The sequence below is a fragment of the Amphiprion ocellaris genome, chromosome 16 (assembly GCF_022539595.1).
Source record: "Amphiprion ocellaris isolate individual 3 ecotype Okinawa chromosome 16, ASM2253959v1, whole genome shotgun sequence".
Lineage (NCBI taxonomy): Eukaryota > Metazoa > Chordata > Actinopteri > Pomacentridae > Amphiprion > Amphiprion ocellaris.
Window position 1 is genome coordinate 23,264,066 of NC_072781.1, and position 12,128 is coordinate 23,276,193.

General features: G+C 41.8%; 1 protein-coding gene across 1 annotated transcript in view; it reads left to right on the forward strand.

Annotated features, from left to right (window-relative positions):
* The first annotated feature begins 2,555 nt into the window (after nucleotides 1-2,555).
* The window catches only part of dntt (deoxynucleotidyltransferase, terminal), a 120,855-nt gene continuing 111,282 nt past the window's right edge, over nucleotides 2,556-12,128 (forward strand). Inside the window, exons 1-3 of the mRNA XM_055018782.1 lie at nucleotides 2,556-2,755; nucleotides 9,051-9,225; nucleotides 11,752-11,862. Coding sequence (XP_054874757.1) covers nucleotides 2,556-2,755; nucleotides 9,051-9,225; nucleotides 11,752-11,862 — 486 coding nt within the window. The remainder of the gene's footprint in view (nucleotides 2,756-9,050; nucleotides 9,226-11,751; nucleotides 11,863-12,128) is intronic.

Here is a 12,128-nt window from a genome sequence, read left to right on the forward strand (position 1 = left end):
TATTGCTAATTAGGATATTTGGGTAGTTAGCATACAGGGTTAGCACACAGCAGATGGACTGTGAGGAGGAGATTCTATATTTGCTCAATTTGACAACAATCTTTTTGTTCACAGTTGCATACGTGACCTTTTACCAGCCTTGTTTCCACACACAACAGACAAATACAATAAATAGTGCAACAAATTTAGACAAATATGTTTCTTTCAGGGTTTAATGGTCAGTTAAACAGAGCTAGAAGAAGACTAAATTAAGCTGCATTCATGAATGACTGAATATAATAATGCACTAATGAATGATTGAAACTAATGTTTTTGAAAAGGTGCTAACCTGCTAATGTCTGATCCTGTTCTTTTGCCCTCAAGTGGCACAAAAAAATCTAGTTTTTAATTATTTGTTTAATTTTAGCGCTGCGATAGACTGGTAACCTGTCCAGGGCGTCCTCATGGCTGAGTCTGTCCACCTTTAAACTGCAAGGATGAACTCAGATCGGATCATAATTCTTTCTCAGAATTAGCTTCCGGTGCAAACACTTTGCTAAATTACTCCAAGATTACAACTTGCCACTGAAGTGTAGTGTAGAGTATGTTACAGTGTTGTAGCAGAGTCGCAGGAGAGCTGGTGTGCCGGAGCTGCAGCGAGTGTGGAGGGGTGGATAAAGAGAGAGAGGCTGGGACTTCATAGATTTGTGCATTCTAGAAGAAGCTTGGCTTAGAGGTCTATCTACATAATTTTAGGGCAGAAGGGGATTATTTTCACTGAAATACCAAATGACTCCTTTACAAGTCCAACATTCAAAATACATAAGTATTGTCAGCACAACGGACTAAACGTATGAAGCAGAACCAACCCTCTCATGCAAACTGGCCACTTTGCCAGCTCTATGATAATGTTGAGTCTTGACAGCTGTTTTCTAGCATATTTTTCTTATGAGCCCGTTTCACTACAACTTAGATTATTATATTTGTCCTGCAGCTATGATCCTTGACATTGTAATATGTTATGAAAAGAACATTGAAACATTTTTATTCATTTCCAACACTAAAATTCAATATGGGTGTGTTTGGATTCCCCATGTTTGCAGCCCAAGAGCCCAGGGAACAAAATACCAACTGGATTTGGCTGTCGCTTTGTCCTCTCCAAAATGAACTGAATATGTATGGTAATTGCAATTACTGGACAATTTTACCATGTACTCATGGAGCTACTGCAGAAACTTAGAAGAGAAATTGGATTCGTTGCTCTTGCAGAGATTGCTGTTGGCACCGTAAGAGCCATTTGTCTTAGAGATGTTAGAATTTCATTGGGCTCAGTTTGGATGAGGGCCAGCACCCTCATATTACAGCTGAGTGATTGGAGGGGTAAACAGTCAAACAATTAGTCTACTTTGCCCTGTGACACCTGTTAACCCTCAGAGCTCTATGCTAATGAGATCCGTGTAGTAATTTCTGTCTTGCAGACGGAAGCAAGGTGTGCCTATTAAAGCGATGAAGTGAACAGAGGCTACGGTAATTAGATGTAGAATCAAGGCCTGTAAAGATTTTATCCCCTTTGCCTAAATCAACAAATCATTTCTGTTTGGTCTACTGAAGCAGATGCATTATTGTAGATAATGACGGCAGAGATACACTTAAACCTTTTCTTTTCACACTGTTGACCACTGTAAGAGAGGAATCGAGACAACAGGAGGCAGTGGTTTATGTTGTAATTGCCTCTTTGGATATTAAAGGAAGAGATGAGCTCAGCAGATTAAATCTATTTTCAATTTGCGTACCTGACCACTGCATATGCAATTATATTCCCCAGATAAATGCTCCTAATCATCAACGGCTTGCATATACTTTACCTGTATGTGTGCAAAGGCCGTGTATGAGCTTTTGGGCTCTCAGGGGAAATGCCCACAAAGGCTCTCATTCTAGGAAGTAAGCTAATTAAAGTGGTGGAGCAGATGGTGCAGACTTGGTCCGGACATAATGAGATGGTGAGTGGCGAGACGAACCGGACATGGCAGGACAGCTGTGCGGGGTTTGTGAGGTGACCAGAAATCAGGCCTCTCCCAGGAGTGAAAGAGTGAGGCTTTGCTCAAGAGAGTGGAACTACAACTCCATGAAAACTTTTGCCAGGTTCTTAAGAAGCCGTTGGATCAGGCAGTGTTTACTTCACCCATTCATGTTTGCAGGACAATTTTTAGTGGAAGTGAATAATAGCATGCCAACAGGGTGTTTTTATCTTTTTCTTTTTTCTTGCATCCTCAATCATTCGATCTTGGCAGGTGGTTTTTGGTAAACACCAAATCCTCAGCACCTGTTGCCAGGAGTCTTCATTGTTTCTGCCAATTCTTACCAACTCTGCTCCAACTGACACACAGACCCACCGCTGGGAAAATGAAAAATATGACAGTCTCAAGTGTAAAATAAACAACTGTGGCATTACCAAAGTGGGCGTTCTTCCTGGATGGAAGCTAAGTTTCACATGACAACAACAACAACAAAAAAGCTCACAAAAATAGGTATTCCTAGAGGTGCAGAAATACTTCGGACAGCTCGTGTCAGGAAAGATGTTCCACTCTCCTATTGTGCCTCGTGTGAGGAAGAGGAAGAGGTCGAAGTCACCAGAAGCCAGTATTAGCAGGCATGAAGGGGTGAAGTTTGAGGATGTCAGAGTGCATCTGTTGGAGAGGAAAATGGGCAGCAGCAGGAGACGCTTTCTGACCCATCTGGCCAGGTCGAAGGGCTTTATCGTAGAAGACACTCTCAGGTTAGAAAAAGCTTACCATTTTGCTGTTCACTGACTGAGCGGGGCTCGGTGCCTAAAAGCTTTTCTGAATGCAAGACTCAAAAAAACACGCTGATGTAGAACAAGGTATGCTGAGGTATTTTTTTGGGGTTTGGAGTTGATGGTGCCAGACAGAATTGTTGACTATAAAGGCCTTTATTGTAATCCTGCTGGAATGGAAGGTCACAATAGTAACTGAATGCCTGTTTCAGCGTGGTTCCACTGTCAAAAAGTCACGCTTATGAATGGAAAATGAAGACTCATTTTCATGCATAAATAAACGATCATTTATAGTCAGCAGAAGCAGTTGAAATGTTACAAATTTTGAATTTAAATTGAACCTGCTCCCTAGATGTGTTCAGACAAGACTGATAAGGCTCGGCAAAACTCACACCAGGACACTATTGAAACGACCAGTTCTCCAGTTTTACTTTGTGGCGTTTTCTCACGAAGTTCTACTTTTTTTTAAAGTTAGGTTAAGGTCCAATTAGCTAATTAGAGAGCCAGTTTTGTCTCATGAATAGTTAATTAAGAAGGATTAGGGCATCCATCCTGCCTCTGCCTCACCTTAGTGAATTTTCCCCCTGAGCCATAACTCACAGCTCCTACACGAATACGTTTAAAGAAGGGGAAGAAATTGGCTCAACCAGCTACAGTGGGAAAAGTGGCAGTGAGAAAACATTAGGAGAAAGGTAACAGAGCACACACCAACTTTTTTAATGAGTCTGGCGAAAGTTTTTCATTCACTTAATAGGAGATGTTTTGTGAGCTTGTGCCTCACAATGATGAATCATCTATTGTGTGGTAATTATGGAACAGTGTGCCTTTTTTCATTTTTTCTATCCCTAATTGAAAGTATCTGTTAAATGCCAAACTGTGAGCACAGCAGAAGTCCACTGCTTGACACCAGTGAGGGTTCAGAGTCGGCTTCCTTTGAGGCTGCTGATACTGTTGGTGCAACCTTCTTCTTTTTTTTTTTTTTTTATAGAACTTAGCTTTGTTTTAAATCTTGGTCAGCTTCAGCTCAGAGCTTTTGGGTATTCCATTGTTTTCCTTTTTTTCTTGATTTAATGAGGGTAGTTTTTATTTTTTAAAATAACATTAAGGTTAAAAAATAGTTGAAGTTAAAGCATATGATTTAGGTGCTTTGTGTGGTGTGTAGTCCAAAAGCCCCCACAAGTATAGTACAACCAGTGTGTGTATGCGTTTAAATGTGTGTCTAAGCGTGCCTGCCAGCCGTGCGCCAGCTTGGCCATGGCAGCATTCCCAGAAACACAGCTTGAGTGCTCCTACGGTTACACTTGGCTTGATACAATTGTTTGAAACCAACGGCAGGAAGTAGAGCGTGCCTGCCTCAAACTGACATTAATTCTGCAAGCCGACAAAACTGATATCAGCTGCAGTTTGATAGCAACACCTCCTGTATCTGTCTAACGCAAGTTGTAGGCAGGCTGCCTTGAGCATATGGTCAGACACGCTGTGTGCTTTCCTCTGCACATAAAGAAATGTGCTCGCTCTCTCTCTCTCTCTCTCTCACACACACACACACACACACACACACACACACACACACACACACACACACACACACACACACACACACACACACACACACACACACGTCTCCCCTTGCTCGAATTTCAAGCCTGGTGCACATGAACATGGATCCAAATATCGACATGTTTGTCCTAGCTGACTGATGGGCCGCATTCAGTGCTGTTTCACAAATTGCAGACATACAAAAACTGACACACACCAATGTTATGGGCCCAGAAGATTATGTTATGACCACTAATTTCAATTATTTCAGCATTGTTATGGAAAAACTTTGTTTAGTCTATCAACTTGGCATGCTGAAGAGGTTTAAATATAACAATACCTGAGACTTGGGCGCCACTGCTGTGGAGAAGAAGTCAGTCAGAGGCATGAATGGGAGTGGTAGGAATTTCAGAAGGTTTTGTTGTTGCAACCGGTTATCAACAAGGCTGTTGAATTTGATCAAACTGAACCAAAATCAGCTGTTAGCAACTCGAAAGTGAAAAAAGTTAAAGAACATGAAAAGCACTCAGCGAGCTTAGTACTCCACCAAGGCTGTTCATTCCCCCAGATGGCATTGTCAGATATGCAGCATTTTTTTTGTAGAAATGCAGCATTTGTTTATTAGTTATTGATGATCAGAAATCACGGCACTGAAGAATGTGGCTATTTAATATAGATGTACCCACAAACAAAATGACCTTGCGCTGACCACAGGCGTGTGGTATGCATGCTTATGTTATGTATGGATACTGAATCAGTCACCTAAATATGTACCGAGTGGTGGAAATTGATGGGACTCTGAAACACCCACACAATTTAATCAATTGTTCCTTGTATAATTTTGGACGGATAAGTCTTGATAAAGCCGCAGCGGTCGATTTGTAGTAGGATCGCAAGTTTCTTTACTTTTGTGCACACAGAGGAACTTAATTGCCCAATACTAACTGAAGATCCAAAGAAGATCCAAGCTACTGCCATGCTCTGATTAGACAATTGTTGTTTGGAGGAGTAGTTAAACTCATCTCTGTGTATCAAAATGAGATATTTAGAAGATTTTCCCTTGAAAATAATCCTTTACTACCTTAAAATAGCTTAAATTTAACTCCATACCATTTCTTCTTTTAGAATGTGCAAATCTATGAAGTCCGGCCCTCTCCCTCTCCACAAATGTGACAGCTCAGGCACACCAGCTCACAAATGAATACACTGTAAGACACTGTAAAGCCATTCTACACTGTACAATGTCAAGATGCAATATTGGAGTAGTTCAGCCATACATGTTTAAACTGGAATCTGAAGAAGAAAAACGGTCTAGAAAGTCCCACCCTGCCAGCTGACAAGATTGATTCTTTAGGTTTGTTATGTATGGAACCATAAAGTCTGAACCTCTATTTTTGAGATTGTCATTGGTAAACTACAGTTTCCAGGTGGAAATGCTCAATCACAGCTTCCTTTCTTACTGATGATATGTCCTTCCAGCATATAGAAAACACTGTAGACATCTTTATTTACACTGGAAATGGTCCATTGGGCACTTCCTCGTGTTGTTTACCTGTGATTAGACATATTAGGCATCAAAGCAACTCTTCTTGAGTGAATAAAATAACCATTTTAGTTAGTAATTTCGCTTATGTATGTATTTATTATGCTATTTTGAGAATTTAACTACTTACAGCAATCACACCAGTCTCTTTGAAGATGAAGGAGCAGGTGTAGAAGGTAAATAGATGAAACCAAGCCACAGTGTGAGCATTTGTTCTGGACATATTAGACAGTTGGTTTTCACGTTTGGAAGGAAGAGGAGGATAGCTGTTGACAGGAACAGGCCAGAGCGATGATGTCAGCGTGTTCTCCATATCATAGCCCATTGACTTTAGCCTGTCCTGGTGTCTGGTCTCACTGAGTCCCACTTGTTCTGGGAAGTACAATCTAGTGCTGGACTTGTTTTGCTCATTCATATGTCAATTTTCCACTTTCTGTTCTGTATAGCTACACATTAAGATGAGGATCTAAATTTTAGGAGTACAATATAGCTAGGCAAACATGGCAAAAACTAGGCAAACTAGGCAAACTAGCTTGAGGAGAGAGTGGTTTTTCATGATCTTCAATCTTGTTGCAACACAGCAATTCAGCCCCTTGTGATTTTAGAGGCAAATCTCTAGTACTGAGGTTAGAGAACTGTCCATGTCAAGTGAATTTAAGCTTTTGGAGATAATAGTTGTGTCCCTTCAGTACTCCAGATGTGTGTTTGAGACGCTCTTTATCCACATCTTTGTGTTGAGGAGGATTTTTTATTTCAACATGCAACATCGGTGGCCAGACTGGTGTGTCGAACAGATAGAGGATTAGTTTCACCAGTGATTTGGCCAATTAGACCTCAGCCTGAGCTCTGCTGAGACCTCCCTACAGGGGTCTTTTCACCGATTTCCCCATACCAAGAGAGGGAGAGGAGGAGCATGCTGAGGGTAATTATGCATGGCTGGATGCACTGATTGGGTATGGTAGTAAGACGCCGTGGCTTGAAGCAGAGAGGACGCCGTGATAAAAAGTCTGTGGAGTGCGTCTCAGAGGAGATGAAGGAGGCACCGATTGAATGAGTTCAAATATCAAGCTGTGGAGGAAGGCACTGAAGGTCTGTGGTGATTGTTTACCCAGTGTTGATCCCCAAACAGCACAAGTAAGACTGTGATGCTGAGATCTGAGCTGCATTTCAAAAGCTTCACTTGCACCCGTACACTCTCTAAAGGCTGCTGAGACAAATCCAGCAAAGTTCTTTATTCTTAAATCGAGCAGTGAAGGAAAAATCTTTCAATCATACTGGAGTCTGTCTTGTGAAGAGATCAGACTAGTCGTGATGCCCATTAATATGTTGATGATCTGACCCACGAGTAGCCTGTAGTCATTACCACATTATTGGATGGATACTGAGTGAGTGCTTTGAATCAATACTTATAGACAGAGCAGAGGCACACTCTCAGGGGAGGCGAACCAGGGAAATGCTTGGGTTCCTCCTAAGAAAGGGGACTTGTGACAGCTACTCATATTGGCACATTTTGTAATGATAACCTTAAAACCCCTCAAACCTCCCATAAAGGCACAATGCAATAAACTGCACTTCAGTAGCTAGAAGAACACCCCTTCTATCAACTGAAGTCAACTGCAGCTTCAACCGCAACGTGCGCCATCACAACTACAAGTAGCCGTATTTGGGCGTAATTCAATTCTATGAACATATAGGAAACGGAAAAATATATGTTTGCTATAGTAACCTGTGTGGCAGATTTTTCATTGAAGAAATTGATGTTAGGGAGGAGAGGACTGCTACTCAAAAAGAACAACTAAAGGGCAGAAAGTGGCGGTTGCTGTCATCTTTAACTTCAACCAATCGGTGTTTGTCTTCCCAGAATGTAACTGATTAGCGTTGAGACTCACATAGCAGTGTTACAGAGCCGGTGACAAGTTGGTACTTCTTACTCACCTGAAAACAACTCTGAAAAAGGTTGTACAGGAGGGGATCTTGCGACTGGAACACTCGACCTATTAAAAGTCAAGTGAAACTTGGGAAGTGCTCAAAATGATGTAAGACACCTAAAAAGCACAAACATCAGATCTGTCAAGTTGCTCGGTTGGACACTCATCTTCTAAATGGGCCTTCATTTTGATCCTGAAATCACACACCTGTAAAGTTTATTGGCTGCATCTTGTGCAGTTGCGAAGCTCTTGTGTGGACAGAATCTGTTTACAGACATATGAATACATGCCAAAGTAGTAGAAATATAATTTGTGGGAGTTCCTGCTAAAGTAGGTGTCTCCAGGAACATATTTTGCAACAATGACACACATATATAAACACACACCCCACAGTCAAATGGACAAAAAAAACCCAAAACAAACTAAATCAGCCACATTGTTGCAGGTGGCATTTACTTGTAGAGTCTAAAAAAGTCTTTTCTAAGTCAGGCTGACAGATTTGGTTGGTTCATGTGGGAGATTTCAGAATTTGTGGTTCTGTCTGTTTTCTCTCACTATTTTGCAAAAAGGTGATGTCATGTTTCCGGTCACCAATCAAATGTCGGCAAAGTTTAGCTCAGAATTAGTTGGCATACGATTCTGAGGGGCTGTGTTGTCAAATATGAGGAAACCACACCCACACTGTCCTGATGAAGCAGATTAGTTGAGCTAATAGATGATACATGAAATCATTTTGATCAAAATCTGTAAACTGATGCTTACTTGTTATGAATATTTAACATTAAACAGGCGTAATTACAGTTGGAAGTTATCAGGGGCTTTTAAGCCGCTGTAATCAATCATTTTGTATTTATTTTTAAATATAATTGAATACCTGTGAAAGGGTTCGCTCATACTCTGCAATTATCCTCAACTCTGTGGAGCTTTTGAATGTGTTTTTGTTATCATTTTTGGTTTCATGGGGGTTTAATCTCTCTGCATCAGACAGCTGCTTTCAGACAAAGCCAGTGACTAGCTTTTCAACATTTAGTTGTATGTTTTATAATTTCAGTCCTAAACTGTGAACTCTTTAGATTTTTATTTTTTCATTCTGAGAGTGACTTGATGCGAGAAGTTCAATGTATAGACACCTGTGTTTACTTTACAGATAGTGATACTCTTGTACTTGAAAAATAATGCACCAATATCCGTGAGTGTTGACCAAGCTGAATAAAACCATGAACTGATCTCTGAGTTTTCTCACAGCTCTTCTTCTCTCCCCCTACAGTGATGCTGTCACTCATGTGGTGTCTGAGGAAAGCCAGGCTTCATCTCTTTGGAAGTGGCTAAAGGGATGCGGCCTGAAAAATCTTCCCATGATGCACATATTGAACATCATCTGGTTCACTGACAGTATGAGAGAGGGAAGACCTGTTGCCGTGGAGACCAGACACCTCATTCAGGTTTGTGTGTGCCACAGAAATATCTTGACAGATAGAGGCAGGCACTAGATGGCACTAGGAACCAAACGGGAAATGATGACTCGAGGAAAAACCATCATGTAATACTTTTTGAAAATTCTAAATATATGTAATGTGAGGTGCGCCTTATATATTTTGCATTTTGGTACATATATGCTTCTTCCTCCCCCTGCAGATGTATAATGTCAACCATTTGACCAGGCGCTCTTAACAAGAGGCCACTTCTAGCTGTGTCTCTGCTCATATTTCCACACTTCACCTCGCTGATAGCAAGAGAAACATCATCCAGATTGTGTGGGAGTGTCAAATGAACCCATCAGCTGGATGTCAGGGCTCAGAGCAGCCCACAAACAGAGACACATACACATGCTCACAGATGCTCACATTTTTTCCCCTGTGAATGGCACTATGAAGTGCTTGGCAGCATATGGGTCTAAAATAAAGAAATATGCTTTCTCCTTTTTCTTCCACAGCAGAGAAGAAAAAAAAAAACACTCAAGTTTTGCCAGTTTTGCAGGGTGCATCTACGTCTCCTTCAAATAGTCTGTGTATGTGTTGACGGTCACAATAAGATCGCTTGTGCTTCCATGTGAAATACCCCCCAAATATGCTTTTGTCTTGCTCTAGCATTTTTTTGTGGGGCTACGTATGTATAGCACATCAGTGGCGCGCTTTTAGTCGGCTGCATCATTAGGAGACAAGGCTAATGATGCCATGCTGACATTTATTGACCCATCTCCCCAGGTAACAACAAGCCCACTTCTCTGCTTGTTTTGTGATGCAGCTCCTCTCTGAAGCAAATGAGGTAACGCACGGTGGCATTTATGTGCACGCAGCTTCCAGTAGATTGTTTTTTATGAGTGATAAATCCATTTAAGGAGCTATCATGTAAAGATAAAATATTCCCCAAACAAGCCACTTCTTGGGCACATTTGCCTGCGGCTCTTCATGATAGTCTGGAGATGCAATGTGTTTTACTATCATAAATATTCTACAGCAAGTCAGGGAGGAATTTTAAAAATTAAACCCACTGAAATGTAATATTTTCCATTTCTTCCAAGTGTGCAGAGAGGCTGTTTAGCCTGTTTAAGTGGAGATGTGGCAGGATGTGAGAGTACTTTACTTGAGAGGACTGAAAATGGAAGTGAATCCCAAGGATTCAGAGTTTGCATCTGGTTGGTGAACATGTGTTTGCCCTCAGTCTTAGGAGGCAGGTGGACTCTGTGTGTTTGTGGGTTAGTGAGTAGGTGCACGGGCAAGTTGTTTCCCTGAAGAGGTGGAACCTGGCTAACCTTGGTCCTGTTCTGTGGTTTGAGAGGATTTTATTAACCCATCCGAGTGGGCTCCTCCGCCTATGCGATCGGCATTAATGTGGGGGGAAGAACAGGCCTGGAGTGTCTCTACGGTTTAGAGCACACAAGTGGGTGAGATCCTGAAACACTCACTCCTACCTTTTCATCTCTGCAGATGGTATGTGGAGAAGTGAAGCAGTGTGTAGACTGCACACATTAGTTTAGTTACATTGAAGCCATACCACAAAGGTGGAGAGGACACTGGAGAGAAGGCCAGGAGGGGATATGCTGCCTCTGAGATCTGAGAACTTCCACACAGCGATAGGCCTGTATAATAACCCAGCCCAGATGGGGAAAACCAGCCTCTGCATGCTGATGCACAGACATTTGTCTCCATGGACCCACAGTCCCATATTGGATTAAACAAACTGCAGCTGAGGTGGAAAAGTGATGGAGAACCCCCTGTTGTATTTAGAGGGAACACAGTTAGGGAGTTTTCTGAGGCAGTTTTACTTTTGATTGGCAGAAAAATTGTGCCGTGAAATATATTCAAAGTTATTCATTTTTTTGAGAACAGCTAAGGCTACTGGCAGAGAATAAATGAACATTTTTTGAATCCCTTGATTGATTCAGCCCAGCAGTGTGAGAGGTAGTAGCTCTTTTCATTATCTTTCTGAGACACCTCTGTTCCTCCTGCAGCATCAGTCCCCATCAACACTGTGGTGACAATCTCTCCATCCCCCCCCCCCCCCCCTTCCCCCAATACATGCATAATTTTATGGACACAATGTTCCCTTTTGTAATGTCTAATTGTCTGCAAGAATATTAATATTACATTAGTAATCCTTTTGACACATATATTACAAATGGAGAACCATTTCTTCATAGAATGAAAAGGCAATTTACAGGAGGCAAATTGGATGATGGCAAGCAGATTTGTAATGCCACGGGTTAGGTAGCATAATGGATTTGGATGCCACCAGACTGTGAGATGAGTGTCATTAGCCTGTTGCCCTGGAGACACACAGTCATAAAAATAACTTCTCCAAGGCAAATGGCTACATTTTTATGTAATTCAATTTGAACTCTTGGCTCTGTGCTCATCAGGAATAGCCCTACACACATTTAGCACGTCAACTATTTGAGCTCAGAAATGAAGACGATAAATGAATGTGTATGCATGTGTTCCTGAGTCTCTGGATATTTTTGTACACAGGATACCTTGCCCACAATGGCAGAGGCTACTACACCCACCCCAGTGGCCACTGTTTCTCAATACGCCTGCCAGAGACAGACCACCACAGAGAACAACAACAAGATTTTCACAGTAAGAAACTGCTTCTTTAACCTCACTCTGGACCCAAGTGCACTTTCACACGTTCAGACGTGTCTGTCACTTTTACTTTGCAATGTAAAAAGCTCCCTAATCTGTTCTGCTCTAATTGGATGGCTGGCTTGCCTCACTCACCAGCTCTCTGACACAACTCTCCACAAAATACATTAACCTGCAAATGAGTAGCATCTGCAGCTGTTGAAGACGCAACAGCTGACATGTCCACGATCCCTGGCACGGGGGCTGGCACAGACACGCCC